Consider the following 18,171-nt stretch of genomic DNA (forward strand, 5'->3'; position numbering starts at 1 on the left):
CATAATACTTTGGAATTTATCATGTAATAGAAAAGGAATTTAAGAGCTGCATACCTAATGTTATTAATAAAATGGGTCTGTGGATAGAGACAGTTAGGGGACACAGTTTACATTACCTGATCCTACATTACATTAAAGAATTGGTAAAATTAGAATTGCAAGGACAAAATAGCCTTTCAATGGGATTTTTCACTGGAAACTTCTGAGTGGGTAGCACAATAGTAGATGTTTACACCCTGCATCTCTTCTGCCTCTAGGAATGATCCATGAGCTTGGATTCTCCCCCTGGATCCGAAGTCCATGCATATCTGTGTAGAGAGGCTCTGCTGCCACCCTCTGTGGTGTCTGAGATGAATCAAAACACTAACTGTAAATAAAATCCCAACCACTCTAAAGATTTAGGGACAAAGACCTCTAGTTGTGAAAGGACTGAGACAATGAAAATCTATTATCATATAATTAAATATGTAAAATAATATCAGTAACTTTAAGGTACTGCCACACAAGGCATTAAAGTGGTGTTGGCACATGAATGACTTCAATGTTGAAGTAGTACCTACTTTTACCAGCTTAACATCTTTGTAAGCTACCTATGAAAAATGATCAAAGAGAATGCACCTCAACTATGTGATTATCTCTCGTCTAGTTCATTGCTACAGAGATTTTTTTTTTACCTGAGATTTTTTTTTTAAAAGCACATAGGTAGGGGAGAACAAACATGTAATTGTTCCCAGGTTGTCTATCATCTCTTAATCTGAAATTCAGTAGAGATACATAACTGATTAAAAAAGAATGATGTGTTTGGTCAAAATAACATTTAATTCCTCATGAGACAGATACGATACTGAGAGAAAATAGTTTGTGAGAAGGATTTATAGTAATTATTACCAGATAAAAAGATACTTTTCCAGACCACAGTTGTGATTGTTCACATCTATTTTACACCAGAGCAGATATGATACTGTTCTTTTGGTCTCACCTCAGTGAGACCAGCCTGTATTTAAATAAGCAGTTTCCTGCCCTGCACACACAGCTACATTTTTCATTTGCTACCTTAATACTCTTGCCTGTTAAACCATTGATCAGTGTGGCCATTTGGGCACACAGAGGCTGAGCACTTTAGAAGAGCAGCCAACATCAAAGCAAAACTCTGATTTTTTTTTTAATCACAACATTCCCAGAGTTGATGCTGTCCCCAGCAGCAGTAAATCTACCCATTCTCAAGTGTCTTCAAGAGGGAGCAGCTTTCTGCCTTTTCTCCTCACCATTTCCACTTGCATTTTATTTCTTTTTCTGTAACTCTGTCCATCAGACTAAACAAGCTTCTCAAGTTTATGATGCCCACACTACTGCTCTTTGCTGTGTTCTGAATGGCCATGACGTGGGGCCTTTGCTGGCACTCTGCAACGGGTCATTCATCCAAACTCTTCACAAGGAACAGAATTCAGCTTTAAATCTTCCTTTTTTCAGAAACAGCAGAACTAAAATTAGCCATACAACTTTAACTTGGCTTTCCAATTAAACAGTATCTGAAAATGTTACCACCATGTGATCAAAATATCAGTCTGCCTTCATGACCTAAAAAATATTCTCTTACATGCAGTAAGAAAAAAAAATAAAATCACCCTTCACTATCACTGAAGAACTAGAACATTAGACCCTTCTTCACCTATTTGGGAGGGGCGTGGGGAAAAGAAATTTTGTGTATTAAAAAAAAAATCATGTCAATGCATGGTTGGACTTGACATTTCGATTGGACATTCTGAATCATATGTTCTTTCAGTCACAATAAGGCTCATATATTCACCTGAATGGCACCAATCTGCTAATATTTTTTTCTTAAATGAACGATTTATTCTACACCATTTCTAGTATCTGCATACATACTGCAAACTACTAGAACATGTAATTTGCTTTCTTCTGGATTCAGCTTAGTAGGGTTATTACAAGGTACCAAACACTTCACAAGAAAAAAAATAAAAGGTAACTTAGTATCCAGACATCTCTTAGTATGTCACTCGTGGAGTGACAAGAGTTCTCTTTGACAAGAGGTAAATTGTTTTCTCCTACTTGAAGAAAACAAAAAAAATCAAACATCAATAGTAGCAAAATGTATCTGTCTTAGTTATTAACTGGGCATCCTCCTGATGCACTCCACAATCCTTACCAATCTTCTGAAACACAAGTATAGCAGTTTCTTCAATCATCATTTAATAAATAGCAGAGATCTGTTTCTCTTTATCAGTAAAAAACAAAATAAAAAATGATTAAAATGAAGGTGGGATGTCATTTATAATATCTTGCTTCCCGCAACAGTTGAGATTGTCAAGAGTTTGCAAATTTGGGCTGCAAACCTCAGCATGCAAATATGAGCTGCAAATACAGCAGCTCAGGGAGAGGGAGGAGGTTACAGACATCACACTTTTTCCTTTCCTGTTTACACTTTTATTAAAAATGGAGTTCCAAAAAAAAAAAAAATTTAATTTTCATTCACACAGCTACCTGGTGAATTCAACAGGCATGCTGAAATAATAGGGGATGTGGTCCGGCACATTTGTTCAATAAATGCCATATGGATTTTGGAATTTGGTAATCAGGGATCTGGCACCTCTCTATAATGTATTTGAACACTTTTGTGAAATCGCTATAACCAGGTGCTTTTGTCTCACTGAGGTTGAGCCACCTTTAACTGTCCAGTTTCCTGTAAGGAGGACAGAATTGGGAATCAAGTAGATATGGTCTATACTGGCCTGTCCCTTGCCTGCCCATCTCATTATTATTTCTTTGCATTCTTAAAGTCACACTTTGTGGCTGTGCCAGTAGATCCTGAGTTGCACTTAGCAAATAAAAGGTGTAACAACACATTGCTTGGATAGAAGATATCTGTCTTCATGAACTGAATTTTGTAACAGAAGGCTTATCAAAAAGCAAGACTTGAAATACTGCAAGAAACTCCCTACAAGCATCTGATTTACTGTAGAAAAGTTAAAAGCTGCTAAGAGACTTAATGCAGAGTGAACATTCTGAGTATAATTAGAAAATATCTACCCTGACAAGCAATTTGTTTTAATAGTTGAGACAGGTTATCCCTCACTGAGAGAGGGATTGCAAGCAGCTTCTACCCAGCTTTTCCCATTAGATCTCCATGCAGAAGAAGGAGCACTGATCAGGTTTGGTTTGTTACTATAACATTTGTAAGGTTACTGCAATATTTGATAATCACCCCTCTGGGGAGGAGGGAACGACTTTGACTCGTATCTTTGGGTGTATCATTCATCAGGAACCTCTGATAGCAAAAAGTATTCGAACAGACGAAAAACCTTCTGCCTGTTAAAAGCGTTAAGAGCAAGCTCCAGTGCAGAGTTTCCACACCAAGTGCCAAAACTACATAACACAGGGAACTGTGGCTAGACAACGTAAATTCAAACTTCATGCTTTACACTTCTAGGCAGTTTTAAACACTGACAGATTTCAGATTTTTAGACAGATTCCATATTCTTCTCGATACCACAGAAATACTGACTCAGCCTGGAGGTCCTCTGACATACTGGTGTCTTTTAAGACTGACCACAAGTTCTAGAAGGGGCAACAACTCCATTTAAGACAGAGCTAGACAACTTCCACAGCTGTAGCTTTTAGAATATGTTCATCTGCAGATCTCCATAACTTCATTGTCTCACTGACATGAACACAGCAAGGAATCCAAAGAAAACAGACATTTTTCATAGGAGGTTATTAGCATGTCCTTCTAAATATATAAAGTGTGCTACCCTTAAGTATCTCTTCTTTTATAGAAGAGGTGAAGACTAAGAACTTATGTCTTTAATTATTTCCACACAAGTTCAAATAAGTGTAATTTCTTTTCACAGATAAAGAATGCTCATGCCCTTGTACTAATTGTTTCCATTTCAAAATGAGATCCATCCCATTCTAGTTCTGTCATACAGAAATATCTGCCATAGTTATATACACCATTTCATATCGTAATTCAGATGATTAATTAGCTTCAATCCAGTTTATATATTTTAACATTTTGTTTCCTTTTTTTAAGCTTATAAGCAGAAGTGAAGAACCTTCTAACCCTTCCTAAGGGGCTTTTGCAACAAAAGAAAGAGATGTGTCAAATGGATCTTGAAACTGTAAGATTATGAGCTACAGGAATTCTGACAGGTCCTCCACATAAAAGATTAATGAACACCTCTTTCTGCAGTAGTTCCATACATTTTCCTCATCTTCCTTAACTATTCTCTCTTTACACTGTTCACTTTTGGTAATACTACCTTACAGAACCAAATATACATGAATATGTTACCTCTGCACTACAATACTCCTTTTAAATGACAGGGAAAAGACAAGTTTTCTTCACAGAAACTGATACAACATAAATAACAAAGGAGGGGAAATATTATACTATACATATAGTACAACATATAATAATACATATATATTGTTATATAACATTTTATACATGACAATGTTTTAGACACATAAATATTATATACACTTATAAAATACATATTATATACATATATAATAAAAAAGTCTGTTGTTCACTCACTTTTCTGCTTCACAAAATAATGAATCATTTAACTGACTACAGAAAAGGGAAGAAAACCATACAGAACACCCTACATTTTACTGCCATTTTCTTAGGAAATACTTGCATATTGTTGAATAACACACAACTAATAAAACTCTCTAATTTTAGAACTTTTCAAGAAGCTTTCCAGTTGGCTTTCTTCACTTAGACCCAGGGGCTAAGTCATGTGCAAGAGCTATAAAAGCATGAGAGTGGCCACCAGAGCTGACAGCCCAATGAAGGCAACCACTACTAAATGAACCCTGAATCTGGGGGGTTTCACATTTGAAACTCCACCCTCCCTTTGAGCTTTCAGTCAGACTCCAACATTTAGAGAAATGACTACCGTGACCATACCTGAGCCATAACATTTTGTAAACAGAAAACTACTCCACACTTGAAACAGAAATTATTTTCTTCACTTTATTAGGCAATTAATCAGCAAGTACTGAGAAGGGTGGCATTTCCTGTGGTGACCAGACATGACAGTGCAGTTACAAGAAAGCACCAGGCCTCCCTGAAAGACTTCAGATGCAGTCAGAATCAGTGTGATCAGCAGTCACATGCTGGTTTTCAAGCTAAAGTGAGGTATAGTTGTGTTGCCTTTCATACCAAATAGGGTTAACCAGATTCACTTGACTTTACAAGTTTTCATGTTGCTTTTGTGTTCATGCATTAGGACCCTACTTCATTTCTCTACTTCCATCAGTAAGTCAGTCCACACACTTAGGCCACGGACTTTGAAGTCTCCATCTCGTGTCTTCAGGAGTTTCAGAGCGGCTTGGGTCTGTTCTCTAAGCAGTGCAGATCCCTGACAGAGGTAGCTGAAGCGCCCTCTCAGCTCCTCCCAGGACAATTCAGCTTTCTCAAGGCAACTTTTAACCCACCGCCCCTGCAAGGGGTCATAGTGCAAGTGGCTTCCCCAGCCGGTTAAGAGGTCCAAATAAGATCTGCTTAACTGGGAATAGTGACCAGCTAGGGAAGCAAGAAGGGAACCTGGGAGGCAAAGGCAGAAGGCAGAGAATCGCTCCCGGTTCCCCAGCAGCCAGGAAAGCAGTAGCCCGGCAATGCATCCATCTCCTGCTGCACTCGCCCGGTTTCCGTCCGGGCCGCTCCCATCCCGATCCCCCTCTCCGGCCCCCTCAGCGCCGCTGCCCTGCCCGAGCAGGGCCAGCGCCGCCGCCACCACGGCGAAGGCGCGGGGCGGGGGGAGCCGCTCCAGGACCCCGCACAGCCACCGCGGCCGCCCCGCGGCCCCCGCGCCCTCCTGCGCCTCCTCCTCCCGCAGCCGGCCCAGCAGCAGCTGCGCCTCCGCCCGCACCCGCGGCTCGGTGCCCCCGGGCCGGCGGGGCAGCGCCAGCAGGCGGGCGGCGGCCTTGCGGCGGGCGAGCAGCGCCAGCCCGCGGGGCTCGGGGCCGGTCCCCGCGCCGGGCGGTGGCGGCAGCAGCAGGCGGCGGAGCAGGCGGCGGCAGGCGGCGGGCGGTAGAGAGCGGTTCTCCAGCAGCGCCAGCCCCAGCAGCTCCGGGCAGCGGCCCAGGGCGGAGAAGCCGAGCGGAGGTGAGCACGGCTGAGCCCGGCGCAGCCGCCGCCCCAGGGCCTCCCGGAGCTGGGGCCGCGCACGGAACCGGTCGTGGACGTGCTGGAAGTAGCGGGCCCACTCGAGAGCCCTGTCCAGGGCCGGGGCGTCCCAGTGCCGCACCAGCGCCGAGCGGGACAGAGCGAGCAGCGAGGGCAGCTCCGCCACCCGCCCAAGCACGGCCGCCATGGCACCACCTTGGCGCCCCCGCTTCGAGCGGCGCCCCGCCCCTCCGCGCGGGCCAATCCGAGACGCTCGGGGGCGGTACTTGCAACTCTATTGGCTGAGCGGCACGTCAATCCCGTGCGGAGCGTGCTTTTCTTAAAGGAGCCGCAACCCGCTGTCCGCGCCAGTCAGTGATGGGCCCTCAGCCGAGAGCGGGAAATAGAGCGAAATTAAAGACAAAAACCGAGCGCGATTAAATGTTGGGTTTTGGTTTTGTTTTTTTTTTCAGAGTTTTTTTTTTTTGTGTGTGTGTCTGTTTATTTTTTTTCTTTTTTAAACTAAAGCCTCGCCCTCTAGGCCCTTCACCGTTTTCATAGCCCTCTTTTGGACGCTTTCTAACAGCTTTATATCTTTATTATATTTCGTCACCCAAAACCGCACGCGGGGCTCCGGGTGAGAGCAAGGCAGGGCATCCACCTCCCTCCGCCGCACAGTCTGTCTGTGCTAAGAGGTGCAGAACAATAAAGAGATCAACAACTTGCTTCTACTGCTTTCTTTTCCACTAAGGAAAACTGAAGTGTGTGAGCAGAGCCACTGAACCCCTCGGAGTTCCGTGTCTCACTAGGAACGTGCTCAGGCCTTGTCCCATGTCCACAGATCCTTGCCCTAAAGGTGACTTCAAAGCTGTTGGTGAGCAGCTTCTCTGATTCACATCACCCTTGGAAAATAAAGCAAAAGGCAGATTAAGAAAATTGTAAGTAAGGGTTTAGATACGAGGCTCCCCTCTTCAGACCCCCCTGTGGACTGCCCTAGATGGTTGCTTAGGAAAAATCTTTCTCAAGTTCTCTCACGAAAACAGAGCTCTCATCTGAGTTATTATCATGTTTTCTTATTTCAGTCATCTATTTAAAAAGCCATGGGGCTACAGGCTTGATGGTCGAGATCAGCTGGAGTTTAAGGGCCTAATGCAGGCATTGGAGTGAAATTCTATGGCCCTTCTGCTTGAAGGAGCTCACAACAGACCCTCAACGTCTATGATACCTTAAAATAAGACATCATTCTAAAATGCACGTTTTGCTCCTCAAAAATCTCTTTTAAGATTTCTGTTAGCTATTTCTAGAGTAATAAAATTTTCTACAGGTATCTTGAGATTTGTTGCATTGTTAACAATGGAATTGCTTTTGTAGTTAATAAATTCATACTGACCTATCATCTGCTTTGCCTGTACATTCTGAAGTGTATTATAAAAAAATATACATTGAAGGGAAGATGGAGCATGCAAACTTGGTAGATACATGCAGCTGAGTGCAAACACTTTGGGATGTTACTTAGTGTTTTACTGTAATGAAAAAGTGACAGAAACTTGAAGTTGTTGGAATATAACTAAATATTATATATATAGTATGTAATATGTCATATATAATATTCTTTATATATATAGGCCTCTCAGGTTTTGTACAGCATCTCTTGAATGGGGGTCTTTGGCACAGAGGAAGAAAGCAGTTTCAGTGAATTTGGTTTATTTTAGTGAAGAATATTTTTGGAGATATATATGCTCGATGTCATACAGAAGAGACATTTCGCTTTACTTCGGAAAACTTTTCACAAGAATTCTTTCACATTACTGTTCTTTTTCTTTCTTGGATAAAGAATATGGGTTTATATCCTGTGAATGTCTCTGTGTGCTTCAGTTGAAAGAAATCAAATAATCACATTTGCAGCACCAGGAAACTAACAAAAACAGGTTGTGAAAGTCTAACCAGCCTGGGAAAAACACTGAGTAATATGGTATCTGGAATACTCTTGCATGTGAAAGGCGATGGCCTGTGTGTTCTAATGGGTCTCTGTAGAGCTGACTGAAAACTGGAATTTCTGTTTTATGAAAAACTCTGAATAATTCAGCATTGGTTTTGTCTCCAGTTAGGGTGAAAAGTCTAAATATCAGCATTTTTCATCGAAGGGGCACAGGTTGACATCTCTGTAATAAAATGGTTCATGCAAAAAGACGTTTATGTATTTCTGGGTATTGCAGCTGCATCTGGAGTCTCCAATCATGATGGGGATGCATATAATGAAAAATAGAGCCTAATTTGAAGAAGCTGCAGTGTGTTGCATAAGGACCTATTAGAAAATTAACTCAGGGAACAAGCAAAAGAAACAAGGTATCGGTGAGACTTTTATGATCCATGTAATAAATTGTTACACTACAGTAGCCCATAAAACCAATAATTCTTTACCCTCACTCACCATTGAAGGAACTCTTTTTCTACTGTGAATTTTGTGTTATTATTTGAGAACCTGGCCATTCTCAGAATGTATTTTAGGATCTTCCAGTGCAAGAGTGGAATCTATTTATCAGTTGATTGGTCTGCTGGTTGTGGTGCCACGCAGCAATCAAATTAAATTGAATTCCCTTCTTACAGGCGAATTACTTGCACATAACTTTTAAGAGCTGGTACTCTCTTTTCTATGAGCAGTCTTAGTTCTAGCCAAGTAATAGCTGGCACAGGTAGGGTTCTCCCACCATCAGCATGATTACTAAGCATTAAAATTTGTAGTTTGTAGTTACTGTCTATCAACTCATGATAAGACAATTGCTACCTAATAGTAATGCTGAGTTGTATAGGTATTGTTTAAAAGTATCTGTACAGTGCTAAGCTGCCTTTCTACCTGAGGAACCCCTATAGGATAGTTGAGACATAAGTAAGTACTGAGAGACTGAGGAGGTGAGGTAGAGAGGTAATGTTGGGGGAGGGGATAGGAAAAGGAAAGGTTGGGTTGGGATGTCAGGACATACAGTAAGAGCACAGAGATGGGCAGATAGAATGGTGAGTGGATTTTCAGATAGCACTGTGTGGGGGGGTGTGCTTTCCTGCTTAGCTTGATTACTTTTTAAAAAAGAAACTGAAAGTTTAATTCTGGGCCTCCAGTAGGTCTTTGGTTGTTTAATATCAGCCCGCTTCCTCTAGTAATGATTCTTGCAGTAGTCTCTCATACTGTTCCAGGGTGTGCTTGGATGTGTATTTCATGTTATGTAAACTATGCAGTCTCTTTATTTTTACCTAACAAGAAAGGAAACTTGCAAAGATACCTTAAAGAAAATCACACAGAAGAATTATCACTTTAACCAAGACTTTCACAGTCTGAAAAAGCAACCTCTTTGTTTTGTCTCATTTGAAAGCAAAGAAGAAAACAGAAGAGAAAACAGGGTGTATTTTGAATGATAGGCTAGAGCACAGATTTACAATCACAACACACTGGATTGTTTAAGATCTCTGCTGTTTGCCTCCTCTAAGTAGCTGTGATAGTATGAATGGGGGTGGCCAGTGTTCCTTGTGTGGTGGGGTTTGCCTGTTTTGTTGTTTTGGTTTGGTTTGGTTTGGTTTTTTTCCCAAATAAAATATATTTTTTTCATTTAATCTCCAAAATAAGCATTAAAATAAGAAATGAGTTTTGAGCCTATTTGTCTGTGGTTGTGTTAAGCCCTAGTAAATGTTCCTCCGTTACAGCTTCTGATTGATAAGATACATGGCAGAGAAAGCTGTTGAGGAAGTAACAGCAGTGTCAGATACAGAATCTGGGAAGTCATTTCCACAGTTCCCTGAAAACAAGCCCACTGTTCAGTGAAGCACTGCAAAACAGCTTCACAAGCCTTGCATTTTATATGAATTACTGTGGTGTTTTATCTAAGCTGAGAAGTCAAGTAAAAGATTCATATGAAGTTTTATGGAACTAGTGAGTTTCTTCACTCTACTTACGGAGCCAGTAAAATTCACCCTGGCAGGAAATAATCAGTTTTGAAGGAAAATTGGTCAGAGTAGCCAAAAGTCTGGATTTCATTGTTATATTTTCCTTCCTCTCAGAAGTCACATTGGCTGTAACGTGGTTATACTAATTGCACTGAATAGAAATTTAGGACATTGCTTACTCATTATAACTGGCACTATAAAACTCTGAAATGGTCTTCCCTTAGGTAGGGGGTGTTATTGTAAATTACAAAAATTAATACATTGAGAGAGATGTATGATAATCTATATTTCTGGCACTGACATTCACTTTTTAACTGTAACAGGATTTGTTTAGCTGCCTCAAATTGTGTGCTAGGCACAGGTTTGCCACACTCATTATCTGATGGCTTATTCGTAGTGAAGACTCTGAATTTGTGAACCATTTTTGCAGAATTTCTTTCTATTTCTGCAACAAACTCTGTGGAAGACTATGTCAGCCCTTCTGTATCTTCTGCTGAGGTACTCAGATTTATTTTTTTTTTTGGTCAATGTAATCTCTCATTATCTCAAGAAAGAGCAAGGATGTGGTGGGCTTTTGGAATGAGAATGGATCAAACTGCACAATAAAGGTAATGAACCTATTAATGTGTACATCAGAGTGAGCCTCAGGCTGTACAAAAGGCATGTCTGTCATCAGGGGGATTTCCCCTGAAACCTCTTTGTAAGTCCTGCAGATGCTGATTGTGGTGTAGCAGTGTTTTGGTAGCAATGCCCATTTTGATGCCTTAGACATGATTTCAGTGACAGGTGTCAACGGCCAAGCAGCAGTTTTATAATTTTTTATAATGCACAAGAGTGAAAACTGATTGAAAATCGGTGTGTTGAAAGAGTGCTATACATAACACGTCACGGAGAGAACCTAAACCCTGCTCTAATTAGGAATTTCACCTCTGTCTGGCTATACCAAAACTGAATTTTTAGGAAAACTATATAAAAAGACAGACTTTGCTGCCTACCCCCACTTCTAGTTTTAATACTATGAGTCAGGACTATACTAGCAAAGCTACTAAGCTAAGTATCAAAAGTATAATTTGGGTGGCAAATTATTGTACTTTTTCTAACTGTGAATAATTAATTAGAAGTGATGAAGTTAGTTACAGACTTCCAAAGCTCCCTTGCACCGGATGAGCCCTGTAAAATGACCACGTGTGCCTTCCAAAACACAGCTGCAGTTGTTGTGTGTGTATTAGCTACGACTAGTTTTGCCTTAAAAGTTGTTTGAGCTAATGCATTTTTCGGTTAATTTGTTGTGGGATAAGAGCATGTGCTAAGGTTGCTCAGCTGATGAATGGTGCAGTGTTAAGCCTTATGCTTTGATCACTTGCTTTTGTTTGTGATGCCTTTTAGAGAGGTTTGATTTGCTGCCTGTTGTGGTGGTGGGTTTAATAGATCACAGCAGGTACTGATTAGAGTGTTTGCCTACATGCCTTTTTCTGGTCTTCTTTTCCTTTAAGCCAAGAAAACTCTTAGCTGCTTATGTTAAGTGTTTTTCTTATAGGATCAGGTGTACATATTCAGCCTGCTGAGACAGCTGGAACCCAGCTCCCCTTTTTAGGGTGCCTGTTAAGAAGTGTCTTAAAGAGCTATCTGTTTTAGTGATCACCTTATCAGGATCATCTGAAAATAATACTCCATAAAACTTGAGTCATAAAGACTGGCTATGGCTACAGGTTTGGAATTTTGATCTATAATACTGTAGTACTTGTATGAAGTGAAGCATACTCAGACTAAGCTTAGTCTAACATCACAGGTTTAGTATTTAATGACTAAGTATGTTTGAGAATAGCAACTAAAAACTCTTTCTTACTTGTAGATTCTGGATATTTTCATGACAGCTAAACTTCTGTTATTCACAAGAGTACAGGGAGATCTTATAAACATATTTTTATCTTGGATTTGGTTATATTTTTCACTTGCATTAAAAAAATACAGAAACTTCATTGCAAGACAACTCTGCATAGAGCTATTTATATATATGTCTGGGTTCTAATAACATAAATCACTTAGATTATTCACTTTCATTGTCCTGATATCCTCAGAACATCTCAAAATTGTCAGATATCACTCATTAGTAGCTCTGTACAGTGTCTTCATGAACAGTGCACGTCTGTGTATACAGAGAGAGCTGCATTAAAACACACATATGCACATGCTGGATAGACATTTCTTCTTTTTTGGAGTGATAAGACTTTTATGTATCTGTTGTTTCCATTTTCATGTCTCCAAAGCTTTTATGTGAATTTTTCCAGCACATTTCTCATTATTCTCTCAACCTTTCCTCTGTTGAATGGCTGGGGCTTCCAGACATATAACCTGAAATGTCCTGGGAGAATTTACATAAAAACAATAAAACCAAGGAAATGGAAACCACAGAATATATACATAAATTTTTTTTTCAGTCTTTGCTAAGAAGCTCATTGGTTAATATTTACAAAGGAATCCGATTTTCCATTTTAACATCCTTTTCACTGTGAAGCAAATGTGGGAGAGTGGGATGGTAAGAATCATTCCTGAAGTGAATGAGGGCTTCTATGTGAATCTCATTAATGGTTAAAAGATTTTACTTTTTTCTGCCCTAGTATATCAAAAAGAACATCCCATGAAAAAAAAAAATGACATAGTTGCCTGAATTAAACAAGTGTTAACACAAAGCTTTGAAGGAATTTTCTTTGCTACTTAAGAAAAGCATAAGGGTGTTTTTGTTTCTTTGTTTATTTCTCTGAACACATATAAAAGAAGACTGGATTCTGTTGTCTATACTTACAGCATCCTCTGAAAGCAGATCATTAACATTGACACAGCTGCTTCTAGGATCCATAGTACAGTATAGCAAATTTTGGGTTCTATTGAGAGCTGCCTGTTAATAATGTTGTGTACCTGTCTCAAAAATGCCTCTGGCAGGTTTGTCAGGACCTTCCTGATGGTAAGTTCATATCACAGAAACCACTACCATAACTGTTATGTTGGCCTTATATTGATATTTTCTGCAGAAAGGGCAGGTTAAATAAAGACTTAAAGATTTTTTTCCCAGCTCCAGAGTTTTTAACTTAATGGTGTCCTTCAAGAAGTTTTTACCATATTTCACAGAAAATAGAGGTACTTAATTAGTAAAAAGGCCCAGAAACCAAAATGCTTTGTTGTGGCAGTTTCTACAGCAGTTAGGTTTGTGTGCTTCATGTTAATTCCGTATTATTTGGGTTGTCTGACTTCATTCCTCACCCAGTGCACTGACAGATTTGTATAACAGCAAAGACTGGAACCTTTGCATATATCCAAACCCCATCACAACATAGGTAATACATGTATTGGAATATGCTAGTTCCTAGCTGATCCTGAGATGTTGCCATAAGCTTTCCCAATCAGCAGTGTTACAGTGACTTGTACTTGCAGAAAAGAATAACAATGGGTTAAAAAAAAAAAAAAAGGCAGCAGAGGTGAGATTCTAGCACACAGGATATTTGCATAAACATAAAAGCCAGCAGAAGGAAATCGTTGTGCAGTGCATACCTGTGGATGGGATGAAGGTGATGGATGAAGATGAATTCCTAGAATTAAAGAAAATGTCTAAAAGAGAGGCCTTTAGTAAAGGTCTGTCTTTTGGGGTTTTTTTTGTATGAATAAGTAACAGTTACCCAGAATTAAACATGGAAATGGTTCTATTTTCTTTGGTGGTCTTTGCTATCAAACAGAGATTTCATTACGAATGAGGGGTTAGAATTTTCTACTGAATGAAGTTATGAATTAAAGGCACTCGAGCTAAATCAAAATGTTAGTTTAGATAAAATCATTATGTTTTGGTTAATATTTTTGACTGAATTTTTAAATGAACATTTTAAAATGAAAATATTTTAAAGTTTTTAAAAAGGAAACATTAGGTTATATAAAATTTAAAAAGAATTCTAAATCTGTAGTAATGCTGAGGAAGGAGGGTTTCTTTTACCTCAACAAATTTTTACTCTAAGCAGAGAATTTGTCTGGGAAGTTTGACTTCATGTAAGGTGCTTTCCATGCTTCCACTGAAATATTTTGACCCTTCTCACAGTAGTTTGAATGGATGATCACTGGTTTGAACTGCTCTTCCCTAACTTGATCTGTTCAAAGGACTTGGGGAAAAAAAGAAAGGATCTTGTCAATCACTGTTCTTTACCAAAATTGAGATACAAGGCCTGGTTCAAAATTACCATTTCTCCTACCAGTGTGTGAAGACATGGAACTGGAAGTGAAAAAAACCCTGCCTGGTAGGATGCAGTGGTTCCTCAGAGAGTAGGCTTAGCATGGATCTATATCCAAAAAATGTTTGTTTCTCCTTTTGCTTACATTATATTTTTTGTTTATTTTTCTGGATACATAACCATTTCTAACAGCATTTTGTTCATCCTGGTTTCCAAGTAATTTCTTTTACAGTTTTTGAAATCATTGCTATGTGAAAACTTTGCCATATATGTATTTAGGCTTCATACCAATCATGCAAGGTTCGAGTTATACACAGGTCATTGGTTCCAGGTCATTTGTCCTGTGAATAGATTCCTTCGGTCCAACTTGCTACTATCAGCTAATGCATCACTGTCCTGGTAACTTGAATTACCTAGATGGGAAGTACTGACAAAAATATTGGTCAAAAGTAACAGTATCGACGTTATTTCATTTTTAAATTTCTATTTTTACATGTTGTTTTCATTAATGAATTGCAAACAGTGACTTCAATTCTGTTCCAAGCGTCTCTCCAGTTATTACATTAATGGACATAAACACAAGTTTAATCAGCCAGGTTTGCTCATGGATTTCCTGTTAAGTTTTTCTCCAAAGTGATTCAGTATCCCAGTTCATAACAGCAAAATCAAGGGGAAATGTGCCAAATCCCTGGGGAGAGTTTTGGAAAACTGGGAGTCTCTTTTGCACTTTATTTTATTTTTCAATGTCTTTTCAAAGAAGGCTATTCCAGACTGTCTTTTTCAAAAATGTACATGTTGTGGGCCCGGAATTCTTTGTACTTGCTGAGTAGTGCAAGTTTTTGTACTTTCACAGTAGTGTAATCTCTTGGCTTTATTAGCATTTCTCCTGATTCGCCTTTTATAGCATCTCATGAAGAAACAGCCACTGAACTCAGGCTAACCATAGGATAGGTATATATCTGCTCTACTTAGGCTACCTATTTATTATTAGGTTAATAACCTGGTTTTTCTTATTGGAGTAATAAAAATTAAAGTTAGCCTAAGAAAGTTATAACTTTATCTATGTCCAGTAAGATTTAGTGTATGTTACAGCAGATGTGTATCACCAGTTATGCCATGGTAGGTCACTGCATGTTTTTGTTTACCTTACATTTTTTTTCTACAGATCAAAATTTCACATCCATATCTACTGGGATGGAAATAGAGGTCCTTAGGATGTATTTAGACCCCAGAAATCGCATGTATTAAGACTGAAGTATTTCAGGTCACTGTCTTTCCCATTTGTTTTTTGTTGAATGAAGCCTGAGTGCCACAGATACACAGTGCAGTATTTGGTAGAATTACTGGCATCCAAGTATCTTATGCTATTGTATCATTCAGATAACCAATCTGAATATTCAGTCCTAGTTGTTTGGTCTACTTTGTTCCTAATTCTTCTCACTTGTAAGACCTACAGTATTTAGCACAAGTGTTTTTTCACATTTGTTTCTTGATGTCATTATTTCTTGATGTCATTATTTTGAATTATTTCTTGATGTCATTATTTTGTGAGCTCTTTGGCTGGACTTGTGACAGATGAAGAAAAAGAAATTTAATAAATTTAAAGATCACACAGAATGATTTTTAATACTGGCATTCTGATCCTGGTCTTATTTGTAAGCATGGCTATAATGCTCTCAAGGCTAAAAATCTAGCTTTCTATCTCTAGCTTTCTCTCCTTGTTATTGGTTTTGGGCATCTGGTTTCGAGGTTGGTCTGTAATTTGATCTTACTCAAATTTTCTCAACGCATTTTCAGCAACATATGTCATTAATGAGGGGAGCTGGGTAACCGGTCTCACCATTGCCTGTAATTCAGCCTATGACAGGCAGCAGGAAAGCAGAACAGTTTTGGCCAGCCCCAATTAGGAAAACATGCCCAAGGCATTGGCTATAGCATAAACAGAGCTATGCCAGGCTCCTCCCAAGAGGAAAACTAAAAGCGTACACACACCGTCAAAAAAATCCCAACTCTGCTGATATGGTTAACAGCAAGAATAAAGAATCATTCCCAACGAAGAGAAAGATAAACTGGAAAAGGATGATCTGTGGATTGCAGCTGCTGAAGTACCATGCTAAAAAATATAAACACTAGTCTTTTGTCAGCAATTCCCTTATCACATTGCAGATTGTAATGCTGTCAACCGGGAATTTTCTCCTGAAGGAAACATGTCCTTACGTGAAGTGTAATGTCACAGAGATGATTCTGCAGTTGGTCAACTTCTTCACAGCAAGAGGAATGCTTGCAAAAAAAGATAATGCATTAAAAAGGTGACATTTCTAATTTATGTTGAATCTTCTGTCTGTGACACCAAAATGTTTAATAGGTGTCTCTTATCTCACAGCCCTCATGAGACATACTTGATAATCATGTTATAGATTGGAACTCTGAAGCATCTGGAAGATTAAGTAACTTTCCCAAGATCACACGCAGATTTCTTGTTTTGGTATGACAGCAAGTGGTAACCAGAGCCAAAATTATTCCCAAACCAGCTTACTTCCCTTCTCCTTTAGCATTTTACCAGATATGTGGCTTGAAGGATAAGGAAGAAGTAAAGACAGAGAAGGGAATTATGTATAGGACTCTTCTATAAATTGAAACAATAAATCAAGCTCATCTTTATATAATCTTTGTTGTCCACTTGCATCAGACTACTTTATGAGACAAAGTTTTTATGAATACATCTATTTTTTGGATGGGAAACCTGAAATAAAAAGAGATTTAACAAAACTCATACAGTACATAAATTTACAGAGCTGGGGAAAAGAACTGAATCTTCCAACCTGTGAAGGACAGGAATATCTTATTAAATTAGCTGGCATTCACACTCTTTCATTTGGCAATGTAGTACAGTGCAGAGGGAATGGTGTTCTTTCCATTAGGAATGCTTTGATGATGACACTTTAACAGAGGAATGAGAAGGAATGCTGCACTCAAAGCATTCCTTAAGGTATGAGATTGACTGCTTGAACTGAGCAGTTGGGAAAAAAATCCTGGAAAAAAGTAGCAATAGATGTAGTATCTCAACAAAAGTTGTCTCACGTAGGATACTTCTGTATGCCACATATTTGCTTTAGGATAGAGCTTGGCATTTTCATTTAGAGGTATCAGATCACTACCTCTCTTACTGAAAGACATTTTTCCCTATTCAATACAATATTATGATAACGTCTCAGTGGTGTGGGAAAATATCAGTGTGGACTATTATGTCTCAGTGGTGTGGTTATTAAGTTAGGAAGACTTTGAATCGAGTCCATAGGACTGTAAGAAGAGATTTAAAGCTATACCTGTAGTTATCTGCACTTCTCTCAGATTTGGAAAAACTGCTGGTAATTTTGTTCTTATGAACTGGGTACAAAAAAAAGCCTCATCTGATTTTATTAATGCCAAAGGGAGTTTCACTGTGAGTGACATTAGGAAGAGAATTGGGCCCGGTTTACTGTAAATAAAACTCAACAAACTATTTGCATGTGAAGTCCAACAACAAGGGGAATAAGTTAAAGGGAAGGTAATTTGAAGCAATGAACCTTAATGACCTGAAGAGAAACCTAGGTCAAGAGAAGGAAGACAGTGAAAGCAAAGAGAAGAGGAGGGAAGGCAGGAATTTGACCAGCCAAGGGGGAAGCAGGTGGGAAAGTGTTACTACTCTGTTTAAACTAATTTTTGAGTTCTTGAATAATGAATTGGTCTTCAGGTATTTTTGGTCTGGAAATTTTATTACTTTCAAGGAACTGCAACGTGTGCATCTGAACTCTTAGTAAATTGCCTTCCAAAGCACAGCATTTATCTGTTAATTCCTGTGAAAATTAGTTCATTTTGATTCAGCTCCTATAAAAGAAGAAGCTGATAAAA

The 18,171-nt window shown here is 39.1% G+C and overlaps 1 protein-coding gene across 1 annotated transcript; it reads right to left on the reverse strand.

Moving 5' to 3' along the window:
- Positions 1 to 4,988: 4,988 nt before the first annotated feature.
- Positions 4,989 to 6,362, reverse strand: FANCF (FA complementation group F). The gene has a single exon (XM_064657189.1). The coding sequence runs from the start codon at positions 6,342 to 6,344 to the stop codon at positions 5,268 to 5,270; it is 1,077 nt and encodes a 358-aa protein (XP_064513259.1). The 5' UTR covers positions 6,345 to 6,362; the 3' UTR covers positions 4,989 to 5,267.
- Positions 6,363 to 18,171: the final 11,809 nt, after the last annotated feature.

This window comes from Pseudopipra pipra, chromosome 6, assembly GCF_036250125.1.
Source record: "Pseudopipra pipra isolate bDixPip1 chromosome 6, bDixPip1.hap1, whole genome shotgun sequence".
NCBI classification, from domain to species: Eukaryota; Metazoa; Chordata; class Aves; order Passeriformes; family Pipridae; genus Pseudopipra; species Pseudopipra pipra.